Source organism: Heterodontus francisci, chromosome 31 (assembly GCF_036365525.1).
Source record: "Heterodontus francisci isolate sHetFra1 chromosome 31, sHetFra1.hap1, whole genome shotgun sequence".
Lineage (NCBI taxonomy): Eukaryota > Metazoa > Chordata > Chondrichthyes > Heterodontiformes > Heterodontidae > Heterodontus > Heterodontus francisci.
This window is the reverse complement of record NC_090401.1, coordinates 8257046-8275063: the sequence shown is the minus strand read 5'-3', so window position 1 is coordinate 8275063 and position 18018 is coordinate 8257046. Positions and strand designations below refer to the sequence as shown.

The 18018-nt window shown below is 56.8% G+C and overlaps 1 protein-coding gene across 1 annotated transcript in view; it reads right to left on the bottom strand.

Annotated features, from left to right (window-relative positions):
• Window positions 1-2717: 2717 nt before the first annotated feature.
• Window positions 2718-18018, bottom strand: part of LOC137346935 (trichohyalin-like) — a 38846-nt gene continuing 23545 nt past the window's right edge. The window contains exons 14-19 of the mRNA XM_068010890.1: window positions 17297-17488; window positions 10076-10297; window positions 8846-8974; window positions 6283-6504; window positions 5053-5181; window positions 2718-2921 (exon numbers count right to left, since the gene is read on the bottom strand). Coding sequence (XP_067866991.1) covers window positions 2718-2921; window positions 5053-5181; window positions 6283-6504; window positions 8846-8974; window positions 10076-10297; window positions 17297-17488 — 1098 coding nt within the window. The remainder of the gene's footprint in view (window positions 2922-5052; window positions 5182-6282; window positions 6505-8845; window positions 8975-10075; window positions 10298-17296; window positions 17489-18018) is intronic.

Genomic DNA, 18018 nt, shown 5'->3' with positions numbered 1-18018 from the left:
CCCCCCTCTGCTGCTGCTGTAACTCCTGGATCCCCCTCTGCTGCTGTTGTAACTCCTGGACACCCCACTGCTGCTGTTGTAACTCCTGGACGCCCCTCTGCTACTGTTGTAACTCCTGGACACCCTACTGCTGCTGTTGTAACTCCTGGACCTCCCTCTGCTGCTGTTGTAACTCCTGGACCACCCTCCGCTGCTGTTGTAACTCCTGGACCTCCCTCTGCTGCTGGTATAACTCCTGGACCTCCCTCTGCTGCTGTTGTAACTCCTGGACCTTCCTCTGCTGCTGGTATAACACCTGGACCTCCCTCAGCTGCTGGTATAACTCCTGGACCTCCCTCTGCTGCTGGTATAACTCCTGGATCTCCCTCTGCTGCTGGTATAACTCCTGGACCTCCCTCTGCTGCTGTTGTAACTCCTGGACCTCCCTCTGCTGCTGGTATAACTCGTGGACCTCCCTCTGCTGCTGGTATAACTCCTGGACATCCCTCTGCTGCTGGTATAATACCTGGACCTCCCTCAGCTGCTGGTATAACTCCTGGACCTCGCTCTGCAGCTGGTATAACTCCTGGACCTCCCTCTGCTGCTGGTATAACTCCTGGACCTCCCTCTGCTGCTGGTATAACTCCTGGACCTCCCTCTGCTGCTGTTGTAACTCCTGGACCTCCCTCTGCTGCTGGTATAACTCCTGGACCTCCCTCTGCTGCTGGTATAACTCCTGGACCTCGCTCTGCTGCTGGTATAACTCCTGGACCCCCCACTGCTGCTGTTGAAACTCCTGGACGCCCCTCTGCTACTGTTGTAACTCCTGGACCTCCCTCTGCTGCTGTTGTAACTCCTGGACCCCCCTCTGCTGCTGTTGTAACTCCTGGACCCCCCTCCGCTGCTGTTGTAACTCCTGGACCTCCCTCTGCTGCTGGTATAACTCCTGGACCTCCCTCTGCTGCTGGTATAACTCCTGGACCTCCCTCTGCTGCTGGTATAACTCCTGGACCTCCCTCTGCTGCTAGTATAACTCCTGGACCTCCCTCTGCTGCTGTTGTAACTCCTGGACCTTCCTCTGCTGCTGGTATAACACCTGGACCTCCCTCAGCTGCTGGTATAACTCCTGGACTTCCCTCCGCTGCTGCTGTAACTCCTGGACCTCCCTCTGCTGCTGGTATAACTCCTGGACCTCCCGCTGCTGCTGTTGTAACTCCTGGACCTCCCTCTGCTGCTGGTATAACTCCTGGACCTCCCTCTGCTGCTGGTATAATACCTGGACCTCCCTCTGCTGCTGGTATAACTCCTGGACCTCCCTCTGCTGCTGGTATAACTCCTGGACCTCGCTCTGCTGCTGGTATAACTCCTGGACCTCCCTCTGCTGCTGGTATAACTCCTGGACCTCCCTCTGCTGCTGTCGTAACTCCTGGACCTCCCTCTGCTGCTGGTATAACTCCTGGACCTCCCTCTGCTGCTGGTATAACTCCTGGACCTCGCTCTGCTGCTGGTATAACTCCTGGACCTCCCTCTGCTGCTGGTATAACACCTGGAACTCCCTCTGCTGCTGTTGTAACTCCGGAACCTCCCTCTGCTGCTGGTGTAACTCTTGGATTCCCTCTCTGCTGTTGCTGTAACTCCTGGACCTCCCTCTGCTGCTGTTGTAAATCAAAGACCTCCCTCTGCTGTTGCTGTAAATCTTGGACCCCTCTCTGCTGCTGCTGTAACTCCTGGACTTCCCTCTGCTGCTGGTATAACTCCTGGACATCCCTCTGCTGCTGGTATAACTCCTGGACCTCCCTCTGCTGCTGGTATAACACCTGGACCTCCCTCAGCTGCTAGTATAACTCCTGGACCTCCCTCTGCTGCTGGTATAACTCCAGGACCTCCCTCCGCTGCTGTTGTAACTCCTGGACCTCCCTCCGCTGCTGCTGTAACTCCTGGACCTCCCACCGCTGCTGTTGTAACTCCTGGACCTCCCTCCGCTGCTGTTGTAACTCCTGGACCTCCCTCCGCTGCTGCTGTAACTCCTGGACCTCCCACCGCTGCTGTTGTAACTCCTGGACCTCCCTCCGCTGCTGTTGTAACTCCTGGACCTGCCTCCGCTGCTGGTATAACTCCTGGACCTCCCTCTGCGGCTGGTATAACTGATGGACCTCCCTCCACTGCTGGTATAACTCCTGGACCTCCCTCCGCGGCTGGTATAACTCCTGGACCTCCCTCTGCTGCTGGTATAACTCCTGAACCTCCCTCCGCGGCTGCTATAACTCCTGGACCTCCCTCTGCTGCTGGTATAACTCCTGGACCTCCCTCCGCTGCTGTTGTAACTCCTGGACCTCCCTCAGCTGCTGGTATAACTCCTGGACCTCCCTCTGCTGCTGGTATAACTCCTGGAACTCCCTCTGCTGCTGGTATAACTCCTGGACCTCACTCTGCTGCTGGTATAACTCCTGGACCTCCCTCTGCTGCGGGTATAACTCCTGGAACTCCCTCTGCTGCTGGTATAACTCCTGGACCTCACTCTGCTGCTGGTATAACTCCTGGACCTCCCTCTGCTGCTGGTATAACTCCTGGAACTCCCTCTGCTGCTGGTATAACTCCTGGACCTCACTCTGCTGCTGGTATAACTCCTGGACCTCCCTCTGTTGCTGGTATAACTCCTGGACCTCCCTCCGCTGCTGTTGTAACTCCTGGACCTCCCTCTGCTGCGGGTATAACTCCTGGACCTCGCTCCGCTGCTGTTATAACTCCTGGACCTCCCTCTGTTGCTGGTATAACTTCTGGACCTTCCTCCGCTGCTGTTGTAACTCCTGGACCTCCCTCTGCTGCTGGTATAACTGCTGGAACTCGCTCTGCTGCTGGTATAACTCCTGGACTGCCCGCTGCCGCTGGTTTAACTCCTGGACCTCCCTCCGCTGCTGGTATAACTCCTGGACCTCCCGCTGCTGCTGGTATAACTCCTGGACCTCCATCTGCTGCTGGTATAACACCTGGACCTCCCTCTGCTGCTGTTGTAACTGCTGGACCTCCCTCTGCTGCTGTTGCAAGTCCTGGACCTCCCTCTGCTGCTGTCGTCACTCCTGGACCTCCCTCTGCTGCTGGTATAACTCCTGGACCTCCCTCTGCTGCTGTTGTCACTCCTGGACCTTCCTCTGCTGCTGGTATAACTCCTGGACCTCCCTCTGCTGCTGTTGTAACTCCTAGACCTCCCTCTGCTGTTGCTGTCACTCCTGGACCTTCCTCTGCTGCTGGTATAACTCCTGGACCTCCCTCTGCGGCTGGTATAACTGCTGGACCTCCCTCCAATGCTGGTATATCTCCTGGACCTCCCTCCGCGGCTGGTATAACTCCTGGACCTCCCTCTGCTGCAGTTGTAACTCCTGGACCTCCCTCCGCTGCTGGTATAACTCCTGGACCTCCCTCAGCTGCTGGTATAACTCCTGGAACTCCCTCTGCTGCTGGTATAACTCCTGGACCTCCCTTGGCTGCTGGTATAACTCCTGGAACTCCCTCCGCTGCTGTTGTAACTTCTGGACCTCCCTCTGCTGTGGTATAACTCCTGGACCTCCCTCTGCTGCTGGTAAAACTCCTGGACCTCCCTCCGCTACTGTTATAACTCCTGGACCTCCCTCTGTTGCTGGTATAACTCCTGGACCTCCCTCCGCTGCTGTTGTAACTCCTGGACCTCCCTCTGCTGCTGGTATAACTGCTGGACCTCCCTCAGCTGCTGTTGCAACTCCTGGACCTCCCTCTGCCGCTGGTATAACTCCTGGACCTCCCTCCGCTGCTGGTATAACTCCTGGACCTCCCTCTGCTGCTGGTATAACTCCTGGACCTCCCTCTGCTGCTGGTATAACTCCTGGACCTCCCTCTGCTGCTGTCATCACTCCTGGACCTCCCTCTGTTGCTGGTATAACTCCTGGACCCCCCTCTGCTGCTGGTATAACTCCTGGACACCCCTCTGCTGCTGGTATAACTCCTGGACCTCCCTCTGCTGCTGTTGTAACTCCTGGACCTCCCTCTGCTGCTGGTATAACTCCTGGACCTCCCTCTGCTGCTGGTATAACACCTGGACCTCCCTCTGCTGCTGTTGTAAATCCTGGACCTCCCTCTGCTGCTGTTGCTGTAACTCCTGGACCCCGCTCTGCTGCTGGTATAACACCTAGACCTCCCTCTGCTGCTGTTGTAACTCCGGAACCTCCCTCTGCTGCTGGTGTAACTCTTAGATCCCCTCTCTGCTGTTGCTGTAACGCCTGGACCTCCCTCTGCTGCTGGTATAACTCCTGGACCTCCCTCTGCTGCTGGTATATCTCCTGGACTTCCCTCTACTGCTGGTATAACTCCTGGACCTACCTCTGCTGCTGTTGCTGTAACTCCTGGACCCCCCTCTGCTGCTGGTATAACACCTGGACCTCCCTCTGCTGCTGGTGTAACTCTTAGATCCCCTCTCTGCTGTTGCTGTAACTCCTGGACCTCCCTCTGCTGCTGGTATAACTCCTGGACCTCCCTCTGCTGCTGGTATATCTCCTGGACCTCCCTCTGCTGCTGGTATAACTCCTGGACCTCAATCTGCTGCTGTTGCTGTAACTCCTGGACCCCCCTCTGCTGCTGGTATAACTCCTGGACCTCCCTCTGCTGCTGGTATATCTCCTGGACCTCCCTCTGCTGCTGGTATAACTCCTGGACCTCCCTCTGCTGCTGGTATATCTCCTGGACCCCCCTCTGCTGCTGTTGTAACTCAAAGACCTCACTCTGCTGTTGCTGTAAATCCTGGACCCCTCTCTGCTGCTGTTGTAACTCCTGGACTTCCCTCTGCTGCTGGTATAACTCCTGGACCTCCCTCTGCTGCTGGTATAACTCCTGGACCTCCCTCTGCTGCTGATATAACACCTGGACCTCCCTCAGCTGCTGGTATAACTCCTGGACCTCCCTCTGCTGCTGGTATAACACCTGGACCTCCCTCAGCTGCTGGTATAACTCCTGGACCTCCCACTGCTGCTGGTATAACTCCTGGACCTCCCTCCGCTGCTGGTATAACACCTAGACCTCCCTCTGCCGCTGGTTTAACTCCTGGACCTCCCTCTGCCGCTGGTTTAACTCCTGGAACTCCTTCTGCTGCTGGTATAACTCCTGGACCGCCCGCTGCTGCTGGTTTAACTCCTGGACCTCCCTCTGCCGCTGGTTTAACTCCTGGACCTCCCTCTGCTGCTGGTATAACTCCTGGACCTCCCTCTGGTGCTGGTATAACACCTGGACCTCCCTCTGCCGCTGGTTTAACTCCTGGACCTCCCTCTGCTGCTGGTTTAACTCCTGGACCTCCCTCTGCTGCTGGTTTAACTCCTGGACATCCCTCTGCTGCTGGTATAACACCTGGACCTCCCTCTGCAGCTGGTTTAACTCCTGGACCTCCCTCTGCTGCTGGTTTAACTCCTGGACCTCCCTCTGCTGCTGGTATAACTGCTGGACCTCCCTCTGCTGCTGGTATAACACCTGGACCTCCCTCTGCTACTGGTATAACTCCTGGACCTCCCTCTGCTGTTGCTGAAACTCCTGGACCTCCCTCTGCTGCTGGTATAACTCCTGGACCCCCCTCTGCTGCTGGTATAACTCCTGGACCTCCCACCGCTGCTGTTGTAACTCCTGGACCTCCCTCCGCTGCTGTTGTAACTCCTGGACCTCCCTCCGCTGCTGCTGTAACTCCTGGACCTCCCACCGCTGCTGTTGTAACTCCTGGACCTCCCTCCGCTGCTGTTGTAACTCCTGGACCTGCCTCCGCTGCTGGTATAACTCCTGGACCTCCCTCTGCGGCTGGTATAACTGATGGACCTCCCTCCACTGCTGGTATAACTCCTGGACCTCCCTCCACGGCTGGTATAACTCCTGGACCTCCCTCTGCTGCTGGTATAACTCCTGAACCTCCCTCCGCGGCTGCTATAACTCCTGGACCTCCCTCTGCTGCTGGTATAACTCCTGGACCTCCCTCCGCTGCTGTTGTAACTCCTGGACTTCCCTCAGCTGCTGGTATAACTCCTGGACCTCCCTCTGCTGCTGGTATAACTCCTGGAACTCCCTCTGCTGCTGGTATAACTCCTGGACCTCACTCTGCTGCTGGTATAACTCCTGGACCTCCCTCTGCTGCGGGTATAACTCCTGGACCTCCCTCCGCTGCTGTTATAACTCCTGGACCTCCCTCTGTTGCTGGTATAACTCCTGGACCTCCCTCCGCTGCTGTTGTAACTCCTGGACCTCCCTCTGCTGCGGGTATAACTCCTGGACCTCGCTCCACTGCTGTTATAACTCCTGGACCTCCCTCTGTTGCTGGTATAACTTCTGGACCTTCCTCCGCTGCTGTTGTAACTCCTGGACCTCCCTCTGCTGCTGGTATAACTCCTGGAACTCGCTCTGCTGCTGGTATAACTCCTGGACCTCCCTCTGCTGCTGGTATAACTCCTGGACCGCCCGCTGCCGCTGGTTTAACTCCTGGACCTCCCTCCGCTGCTGGTATAACTCCTGGACCTCCTGCTGCTGCTGGTATAACTCCTGGACCTCCATCTGCTGCTGGTATAACACTTGGACCTCCCTCTGCTGCTGTTGTAACTGCTGGACCTCCCTCTGCTGCTGTTGCAAGTCCTGGACCTCCCTCTGCTGCTGTCGTCACTCCTGGACCTCCCTCTGCTGCTGGTATAACTCCTGGACCTCCCTCTGCTGCTGTTGTCACTCCTGGACATTCCTCTGCTGCTGGTATAACTCCTGGACCTCCCTCTGCTGCTGTTGTAACTCCTAGACCTCCCTCTGCTGTTGCTGTAACTCCTGGACCTTCCTCCGCTGCTGGTATAACTCCTGGACCTCCCTCTGCGGCTGGTATAACTGCTGGACCTCCCTCCACTGCTGGTATAACTCCTGGACCTCCCTCCGCGGCTGGTATAACTCCTGGACCTCCCTCTGCTGCAGTTGTAACTCCTGGACCTCCCTCCGCTGCTGGTATAACTCCTGGACCTCCCTCAGCTGCTGGTATAACTCCTGGACCTCCCTTGGCTGCTGGTATAACTCCTGGAACTCCCTCCGCTGCTGTTGTAACTTCTGGACCTCCCTCTGCTGTGGTATAACTCCTGGACCTCCCTCTGCTGCTGGTAAAACTCCTGGACCTCCCTCCGCTACTGTTATAACTCCTGGACCTCCCTCTGTTGCTGGTATAACTCCTGGACCTCCCTCCGCTGCTGTTGTAACTCCTGGACCTCCCTCTGCTGCTGGTATAACTGCTGGACCTCCCTCAGCTGCTGTTGCAACTCCTGGACCTCCCTCTGCCGCTGGTATAACTCCTGGACCTCCCTCCGCTGCTGGTATAACTCCTGGACCTCCCTCTGCTGCTGGTATAACTCCTGGACCTCCCTCTGCTGCTGGTATAACTCCTGGACCTCCCTCTGCTGCTGTCATCACTCCTGGACCTCCCTCTGTTGCTGGTATAACTCCTGGACCCCCCTCTGCTGCTGGTATAACTCCTGGACACCCCTCTGCTGCTGGTATAACTCCTGGACCTCCCTCTGCTGCTGTTGTAACTCCTGGACCTCCCTCTGCTGCTGGTATAACTCCTGGACGTCCCTCTGCTGCTGGTATAACTCCTGGACCTCGCCCTGCTGCTGGTATAACTGCTGGACCTCCCTCTGCTGCTGGTATAACACCTGGACCTCCCTCTGCTGCTGTTGTAAATCCTGGACCTCCCTCTGCTGCTGTTGCTGTAACTCCTGGACCCCGCTCTGCTGCTGGTATAACACCTAGACCTCCCTCTGCTGCTGTTGTAACTCCGGAACCTCCCTCAGCTGCTGGTGTAACTCTTAGATCCCCTCTCTGCTGTTGCTGTAACGCCTGGACCTCCCTCTGCTGCTGGTATAACTCCTGGACCTCCCTCTGCTGCTGGTATATCTCCTGGACCTCCCTCTACTGCTGGTATAACTCCTGGACCTCCCTCTGCTGCTGTTGCTGTAACTCCTGGACCCCCCTCTGCTGCTGGTATAACACCTGGACCTCCCTCTGCTGCTGGTGTAACTCTTAGATCCCCTCTCTGCTGTTGCTGTAACTCCTGGACCTCCCTCTGCTGCTGGTATAACTCCTGGACCTCCCTCTGCTGCTGGTATATCTCCTGGACCTCCCTCTGCTGCTGGTATAACTCCTGGACCTCAATCTGCTGCTGTTGCTGTAACTCCTGGACCCCCCTCTGCTGCTGGTATAACTCCTGGACCTCCCTCTGCTGCTGGTATATCTCCTGGACCTCCCTCTGCTGCTGGTATAACTCCTGGACCTCCCTCTGCTGCTGGTATATCTCCTGGACCTCCCTCTGCTGCTGGTATAACTCCTGGACCTCAATCTGCTGCTGTTGCTGTAACTCCTGGACCCCCCTCTGCTGCTGGTATAACTCCTGGACCTCCCTCTGCTGCTGGTATATCTCCTGGACCTCCCTCTGCTGCTGGTATAACTCCTGGACCTCCCTCTGCTGCTGGTATATCTCCTGGACCCCCCTCTGCTGCTGTTGTAACTCAAAGACCTCACTCTGCTGTTGCTGTAAATCCTGGACCCCTCTCTGCTGCTGTTGTAACTCCTGGACTTCCCTCTGCTGCTGGTATAACTCCTGGACCTCCCTCTGCTGCTGGTATAACTCCTGGACCTCCCTCTGCTGCTGATATAACACCTGGACCTCCCTCAGCTGCTGGTATAACTCCTGGACCTCCCTCTGCTGCTGGTATAACACCTGGACCTCCCTCAGCTGCTGGTATAACTCCTGGACCTCCCACTGCTGCTGGTATAACTCCTGGACCTCCCTCCGCTGCTGGTATAACACCTAGACCTCCCTCTGCCGCTGGTTTAACTCCTGGACCTCCCTCTGCCGCTGGTTTAACTCCTGGAACTCCTTCTGCTGCTGGTATAACTCCTGGACCGCCCGCTGCTGCTGGTTTAACTCCTGGACCTCCCTCTGCCGCTGGTTTAACTCCTGGACCTCCCTCTGCTGCTGGTATAACTCCTGGACCTCCCTCTGGTGCTGGTATAACACCTGGACCTCCCTCTGCCGCTGGTTTAACTCCTGGACCTCCCTCTGCTGCTGGTTTAACTCCTGGACCTCCCTCTGCTGCTGGTTTAACTCCTGGACATCCCTCTGCTGCTGGTATAACACCTGGACCTCCCTCTGCAGCTGGTTTAACTCCTGGACCTCCCTCTGCTGCTGGTTTAACTCCTGGACCTCCCTCTGCTGCTGGTATAACTGCTGGACCTCCCTCTGCTGCTGGTATAACACCTGGACCTCCCTCTGCTACTGGTATAACTCCTGGACCTCCCTCTGCTGTTGCTGAAACTCCTGGACCTCCCTCTGCTGCTGGTATAACTCCTGGACCCCCCTCTGCTGCTGGTATAACTCCTGGACCTCCCACCGCTGCTGTTGTAACTCCTGGACCTCCCTCCGCTGCTGTTGTAACTCCTGGACCTCCCTCCGCTGCTGCTGTAACTCCTGGACCTCCCACCGCTGCTGTTGTAACTCCTGGACCTCCCTCCGCTGCTGTTGTAACTCCTGGACCTGCCTCCGCTGCTGGTATAACTCCTGGACCTCCCTCTGCGGCTGGTATAACTGATGGACCTCCCTCCACTGCTGGTATAACTCCTGGACCTCCCTCCACGGCTGGTATAACTCCTGGACCTCCCTCTGCTGCTGGTATAACTCCTGAACCTCCCTCCGCGGCTGCTATAACTCCTGGACCTCCCTCTGCTGCTGGTATAACTCCTGGACCTCCCTCCGCTGCTGTTGTAACTCCTGGACTTCCCTCAGCTGCTGGTATAACTCCTGGACCTCCCTCTGCTGCTGGTATAACTCCTGGAACTCCCTCTGCTGCTGGTATAACTCCTGGACCTCACTCTGCTGCTGGTATAACTCCTGGACCTCCCTCTGCTGCGGGTATAACTCCTGGACCTCCCTCCGCTGCTGTTATAACTCCTGGACCTCCCTCTGTTGCTGGTATAACTCCTGGACCTCCCTCCGCTGCTGTTGTAACTCCTGGACCTCCCTCTGCTGCGGGTATAACTCCTGGACCTCGCTCCACTGCTGTTATAACTCCTGGACCTCCCTCTGTTGCTGGTATAACTTCTGGACCTTCCTCCGCTGCTGTTGTAACTCCTGGACCTCCCTCTGCTGCTGGTATAACTCCTGGAACTCGCTCTGCTGCTGGTATAACTCCTGGACCTCCCTCTGCTGCTGGTATAACTCCTGGACCGCCCGCTGCCGCTGGTTTAACTCCTGGACCTCCCTCCGCTGCTGGTATAACTCCTGGACCTCCTGCTGCTGCTGGTATAACTCCTGGACCTCCATCTGCTGCTGGTATAACACTTGGACCTCCCTCTGCTGCTGTTGTAACTGCTGGACCTCCCTCTGCTGCTGTTGCAAGTCCTGGACCTCCCTCTGCTGCTGTCGTCACTCCTGGACCTCCCTCTGCTGCTGGTATAACTCCTGGACCTCCCTCTGCTGCTGTTGTCACTCCTGGACATTCCTCTGCTGCTGGTATAACTCCTGGACCTCCCTCTGCTGCTGTTGTAACTCCTAGACCTCCCTCTGCTGTTGCTGTAACTCCTGGACCTTCCTCCGCTGCTGGTATAACTCCTGGACCTCCCTCTGCGGCTGGTATAACTGCTGGACCTCCCTCCACTGCTGGTATAACTCCTGGACCTCCCTCCGCGGCTGGTATAACTCCTGGACCTCCCTCTGCTGCAGTTGTAACTCCTGGACCTCCCTCCGCTGCTGGTATAACTCCTGGACCTCCCTCAGCTGCTGGTATAACTCCTGGACCTCCCTTGGCTGCTGGTATAACTCCTGGAACTCCCTCCGCTGCTGTTGTAACTTCTGGACCTCCCTCTGCTGTGGTATAACTCCTGGACCTCCCTCTGCTGCTGGTAAAACTCCTGGACCTCCCTCCGCTACTGTTATAACTCCTGGACCTCCCTCTGTTGCTGGTATAACTCCTGGACCTCCCTCCGCTGCTGTTGTAACTCCTGGACCTCCCTCTGCTGCTGGTATAACTGCTGGACCTCCCTCAGCTGCTGTTGCAACTCCTGGACCTCCCTCTGCCGCTGGTATAACTCCTGGACCTCCCTCCGCTGCTGGTATAACTCCTGGACCTCCCTCTGCTGCTGGTATAACTCCTGGACCTCCCTCTGCTGCTGGTATAACTCCTGGACCTCCCTCTGCTGCTGTCATCACTCCTGGACCTCCCTCTGTTGCTGGTATAACTCCTGGACCCCCCTCTGCTGCTGGTATAACTCCTGGACACCCCTCTGCTGCTGGTATAACTCCTGGACCTCCCTCTGCTGCTGTTGTAACTCCTGGACCTCCCTCTGCTGCTGGTATAACTCCTGGACGTCCCTCTGCTGCTGGTATAACTCCTGGACCTCGCTCTGCTGCTGGTATAACTGCTGGACCTCCCTCTGCTGCTGGTATAACACCTGGACCTCCCTCTGCTGCTGTTGTAAATCCTGGACCTCCCTCTGCTGCTGTTGCTGTAACTCCTGGACCCCGCTCTGCTGCTGGTATAACACCTAGACCTCCCTCTGCTGCTGTTGTAACTCCGGAACCTCCCTCAGCTGCTGGTGTAACTCTTAGATCCCCTCTCTGCTGTTGCTGTAACGCCTGGACCTCCCTCTGCTGCTGGTATAACTCCTGGACCTCCCTCTGCTGCTGGTATATCTCCTGGACCTCCCTCTACTGCTGGTATAACTCCTGGACCTCCCTCTGCTGCTGTTGCTGTAACTCCTGGACCCCCCTCTGCTGCTGGTATAACACCTGGACCTCCCTCTGCTGCTGGTGTAACTCTTAGATCCCCTCTCTGCTGTTGCTGTAACTCCTGGACCTCCCTCTGCTGCTGGTATAACTCCTGGACCTCCCTCTGCTGCTGGTATATCTCCTGGACCTCCCTCTGCTGCTGGTATAACTCCTGGACCTCAATCTGCTGCTGTTGCTGTAACTCCTGGACCCCCCTCTGCTGCTGGTATAACTCCTGGACCTCCCTCTGCTGCTGGTATATCTCCTGGACCTCCCTCTGCTGCTGGTATAACTCCTGGACCTCCCTCTGCTGATGGTATATCTCCTGGACCCCCCTCTGCTGCTGTTGTAACTCAAAGACCTCACTCTGCTGCTGTTGTAACTCCTGGACTTCCCTCTGCTGCTGGTATAACTCCTGGACCTCCCTCTGCTGCTGGTATAACTCCTGGACCTCCCTCTGCTGCTGATATAACACCTGGACCTCCCTCAGCTGCTGGTATAACTCCTGGACCTCCCTCTGCTGCTGGTATAACACCTGGACCTCCCTCAGCTGCTGGTATAACTCCTGGACCTCCCACTGCTGCTGGTATAACTCCTGGACCTCCCTCCGCTGCTGGTATAACACCTAGACCTCCCTCTGCCGCTGGTTTAACTCCTGGACCTCCCTCTGCCGCTGGTTTAACTCCTGGAACTCCTTCTGCTGCTGGTATAACTCCTGGACCGCCCGCTGCTGCTGGTTTAACTCCTGGACCTCCCTCTGCCGCTGGTTTAACTCCTGGACCTCCCTCTGCTGCTGGTATAACTCCTGGACCTCCCTCTGGTGCTGGTATAACACCTGGACCTCCCTCTGCCGCTGGTTTAACTCCTGGACCTCCCTCTGCTGCTGGTTTAACTCCTGGACCTCCCTCTGCTGCTGGTTTAACTCCTGGACCTCCCTCTGCTGCTGGTATAACACCTGGACCTCCCTCTGCAGCTGGTTTAACTCCTGGACCTCCCTCTGCTGCTGGTTTAACTCCTGGACCTCCCTCTGCTGCTGGTATAACTGCTGGACCTCCCTCTGCTGCTGGTATAACACTTGGACCTCCCTCTGCTACTGGTATAACTCCTGGACCTGCCTCTGCTGTTGCTGAAACTCCTGGACCTCCCTCTGCTGCTGGTATAACTCCTGGACCCCCCTCTGCTGCTGGTATAACTCCTGGACCTCCCTCTGCTGTTGCTGAAACTCCTGGACCTCACTCTGCTGCTGGTATAACTCCTGGACCTCCCTCTGCTGTTGCTGAAACTCCTGGACACCCCTCTGCTGTTGCTGTAACTCCTGGACCTCCCTCTGCTGCTGTTGTAACTGCTGGACCTCCCTCTGCTGCTGGGATAACTCCTGGATTACCTTCTGCTGCTGGTATAACTCCTGGACCCCCCTCTGCTGCTGGTATAACTCCTGGACCTCCCTCTGCTGCTGTCGTCACTCCTGGTCCTCCCTCTGCTGCTGGTATAACTCCTGGACCCCCTTCTGCTGCTGGTATAACTACTGGACCCCCTTCTGCTGCTGGTATAACTCCTGGACCTCCTTCTGCTGCTGTCGTCACTCCTGGACCTCCCTCTGCTGCTGGTATAACTCCTGGACCTCCTTCTGCTGCTGTTGTAACTCCTCGACCTCCTTCTGCTGCTGTTGTAACTCCTGGACCTCCCTCTGCTGCTGTTGTCACTCCTGGACCCCCCTCTGCTGTTGTTGTAACTCCTGGACCTCCCTCTGCTGCTGTTGTAACTCCTGGACCCCCCTCTGCTGCTGGTATAATTCCTAGACACCCCTCTGCTGCTGGTATAATTCCTCGACCGCCCTCTGCTGCTGGTATAATTCCTGGACCTCCCTCTGCTGTTGTTGTATCCCCTGGACCTCCCTCTGCTGTTGCTGTAACTCCTGGACCTCCCTCTGCTGTTGCTGTAACTCCTGGACCTCCCTCTGCTGTTGTTGTAACTCCTGGAACTCCCTCTGCTGTTGTTGTAACTCCTGGACCTCCCTCTGCTGCTGTTGTAACTCCTGGACCTCCTTCTGCTGCTGTTGTAACTCCAAGACCTCCCTCTGCTGCTGGTATAACTCCTGGACCTCCCTCTGCTGCTGTTATAACTCCTGGACCTCCCTCTGCTGCTCTTGCTGGAACTCCTGAACCTCCCTCTGCTGTTGCTGGAACTCCTGGACCTCCCTCTGCTGCTGTCGTAACTCCTGGACATCCCGCTGCTGCTGGTATAACTCCTGGACCTCCCTCTGCTGCTGTCATCACTCCTGGACCTCCCTCTGCTGCTGGTATAACTCCTGGACCCCCCTCTGCTGCTGGTATAACTCCTGGACCCCCCTCTGCTGCTGGTATAACTCCTGGACCTCCCTCTGCTGCTGCTGTAACTCCTAGACCTCCCTCTGCTGCTGGAATAACTCCTGGACCTCCCTCTGCTGCTGGTATAACTCCTGGACCCCCCTCTACTGCTGGTATAACTCCTGGACCTCCCTCTGCTGCTGCTGTAACTCCTAGACCTCCCTCTGCTGCTGGAATAACTCCTGGACCTCCCTCTGCTGCTGGTATAACTCCTGGACCTCCCTCTGCTGCTGTTGTAACTCCTGCAAATTCCTCTGCTGCTGGTATAACACCTGGACCTTCCTCAGCTGCTGGTATAACTCCTGGACCTCCCTCCGCTGCTGTTGTAACTCCTGGACCTCCCTCTGCTGCTGGTATAACTCCTGGGCCTCCCTCTGCTGCTGGTATAACTCCTGGACGTCCCTCTGCTGCTGGTATAACTCCTGGACCTCCCACTGCTGCTGTTGTAACTCCTGGACCTCCCTCTGCTGCTGGTATAACTCCTGGACCTCCCTCTGCTGCTGGTATAACTCCTGGACCTCCCTCTGCTGCTGGTATAACGCCTGGACCTCCCTCAGCTGCTGGTATAACTCCTGGACCTCGCTCTGCAGCTGGTATAACTCCTGGACCTCCCTCTGCTGCTGGTATAACTCCTGGACCTCCCTCTGCTGCTGGTAAAACTCCTGGACCTCCCTCTGCTGCTGTTGTAACTCCTGGACCTCCCTCTGCTGCTGGTATAACTCCTGGAACTCCCTCTGCTGCTGGTATAACTCCTGGACCTCGCTCTGCTGCTGGTATAACTCCTGGACCTCCCTCTGCTGCTGGTATAACACCTGGACCTCCCTCTGCTGCTGTTGTAAATCCTGAACCTCCCTCTGCTGCTGTTGCTGTAACTCCTGGACCCCCCTCTGCTGCTGGTATAACACCTGGACCTCCCTCTGCTGCTGTTGTAACTCCGGAACCTCCCTCTGCTGCTGGTGTAACTCTTAGATCCCCTCTCTGCTGTTGCTGTAACTCCTGGACCTCCCTCTGCTGCTGGTATAACTCCTGGACCTCCCTCTGCTGCTGGTATATCTCCTGGACCTCCCTCTGCTGCTGGTATAACTCCTGGACCTCCCTCTGCTGCTGTTGCTGTAACTCCAGGACCCCCCTCTGCTGCTGGTATAACACCTGGACCTCCCTCTGCTGCTGTTGTAACTCCGGAACCTCCCTCTGCTGCTGGTGTAACTCTTAGATCCCCTCTCTGCTGTTGCTGTAACTCCTGGACCTCCCTCTGCTGCTGGTATAACTCCTGGACCTCACTCTGCTGCTGGTATATCTCCTGCACCTCCCTCTGCTGCTGGTATAACTCCTGGACCTCCCTCTGCTGCTGGTATAACTCCTGGACCTCCCTCTGCTGCTGGTATAACACCTGGACCTCCCTCAGCTGCTGGTATAAATCCTGGACCTCCCTCTGCTGCTGGTATAACACCTGGACCTCCCTCAGCTGCTGGTATAACTCCTGGACCTCCCTCTGCTGCTGGTATAACTCCTGGACCTCCCTCCACTGCTGTTGTAACTCCTGGACATCCCTCCACTGCTGCTGTAACTCCTGGACCTCCCTCCGCTGCTGTTGTAACTCCTGGACCTCCCTCCGCTGCTGTTGTAACTCCTGGACCTCCCTCCGCTGCTGTTGTAACTCCTGGACCTCCCTCCGCTGCTGATATAACTCCTGGACCTCCCTCTGCGGCTGGTATAACTGCTGGACCTCCCTCCACTGCTGGTCTAACTCCTGGACCTCCCTCCGCGGCTGGTGTAACTCCTGGACCTGCCTCTGCTGCTGGTATAACTCCTGAACCTCCCTCCACGGCTGGTATCACTCCTGGACCTCCCTCTGCTGCTGGTATAACTCCTGGACCTCCCTCTGCTGCTGGTATAACTTCTGGACCTCCCTCCGCTGCTGTTGGAACTCCTGGACCTCCCTCAGCTGCTGGTATAACTCCTGGTCCTCCCTCTGCTGCTGGTATAACTCCTGGAACTCCCTCTGCTGCTGGTATAACTCCTGGACCTCCCTCTGCTGCTGGTATAACTCCTGGACCTCCCTCTGCTGCGGGTATAACTCCTGGACCTCCCTCCGCTGCTGTTATAACTCCTGGACCTCCCTCTGCTGCTGGTATAACTCCTGGACCTCCCTCCGCTGCTGTTGTAACTCCTGGACCTCCCTCCGCTGCTGGTATAACTTCTGGACCTCCCTCCGCTGCTGTTGCAACTCCTGGACCTCCCTCTGCTGCTGGTATAACTCCTGGAACTCGCTCTGCTGCTGCTATAACTCCTGGACCTCCCTCTGCTGCTGGTATAACTCCTGGACCGCCCGCTGCTGCTGGTTTAACTCCTGGACCTCACTCTGCTGCTGGTATAACTCCTGGACCGCCCGCAGCCGCTGGTGTAACTCCTGGACCTCCCTCTGCTACTGGTATAACTCCTGGACCTCCCTCTGCTGCTTGTATAACACCTGGACCTCCCTCTGCTGCTGGTATAACTCCTGGACCTCCCTCTGCTGCTGGTATAACTCCTGGACCTTACTCTGCTGCTGGTATATCTCCTGGACCTCCCTCTGCTGCTGTTGTAACTCCTAGACCTCCCTCTGCTGTTGCTGTAACTCCTGGACCTTCCTCTGCTGCTGGTATAACTCCTGGACCTCCCTCTGCGGCTCGTATAACTGCTGGACCACCCTCCACTGCGGGTATAACTCCTGGACCTCCCTCCGCGGCTGGTATAACTCCTGGACCTCCCTCTGCTGCTATTGTAACTCCTGGACCACCCTCCGCTGCTGGTATAACTCCTGGACCTCCCTCAGCTGCTGGTATAACTCCTGGAACTCCCTCTGCTGCTGGTATAACTCCTGGACCTCCCTCTGCTGCTGGTATAACTCCTGGAACTCCCTCCGCTGCTGTTGCAACTTCTGGACCTCCCTCTGCTGCTGGTATAACTCCTGGACCTCCCTCTGCTGCTGGTATAACTCCTGGACCTCCCTCTGCTGCGGGTATAACTCCTGGACCTCCCTCCGCTGCTGTTATAACTCCTGGACCTCCCTCTGTTGCTGGTATAACTCCTGGACATCCCTCCGCTGCTGTTGTAACTCCTGGACCTCCCTCTGCTGCTGGTATAACTCCTGGACCTCCCTCAGCTGCTGTTGCAACTCCTGGACCTCCCTCTGCCGCTGGTATAACTCCTGGACCTCCCTCCGCTGCTGGTATAACTCCTGGACCAAGCTCTGCTCCTGGTATAACTCCTGGACCTCCCTCTGCTGCTGGTATAACTCCTGGACCGCCCGCTGCTCCTGGTTTAACTCCTGGACCTCCCTCTGCCGCTGGTATAACTCCTGGACCTCCCTCTGCTGCTGGAATAACACCTGGACCACCCTCTGCCGCTGGTTTAACTCCTGGACCTCCCTCTGCCGCTGGTTTAACTCCTGGACCTCCCTCTGCTGCTGGTATAACTCCTGGACCTCCCTCCGCTGCTTGTATAACACCTGGACCTCCCTCTGCCGCTGGTTTAAATCCTGGACCTCCCTCTGCTGCTGGTTTAACTCCTGGACCTCGCTCTGCTGCTGGTTTAACTCCTGGACCTACCTCCGCTGCTGGTATAACACCTGGACCTCCCTCTGCCGCTGGTTTAAATCCTGGACCTCCCCTGCTGCTGGTTTAACTCCTGGACCTCCCTCTGCTGCTGGTTTAACTCCTGGACATCCCTCTGCTGCTGGTATAACACCTGGACCTCCCTCTGCCGCTGGTTTAACTCCTGGACGTCCCTCTGCTGCTGGTTTAACTCCTGGACCTCCCTCTGCTGCTGGTATAACTCCTGGACCTCCCTCTGCTGCTGGTATAACACCTGGACCTCCCTCTGCTGCTGGTATAACTCCTGGACCTC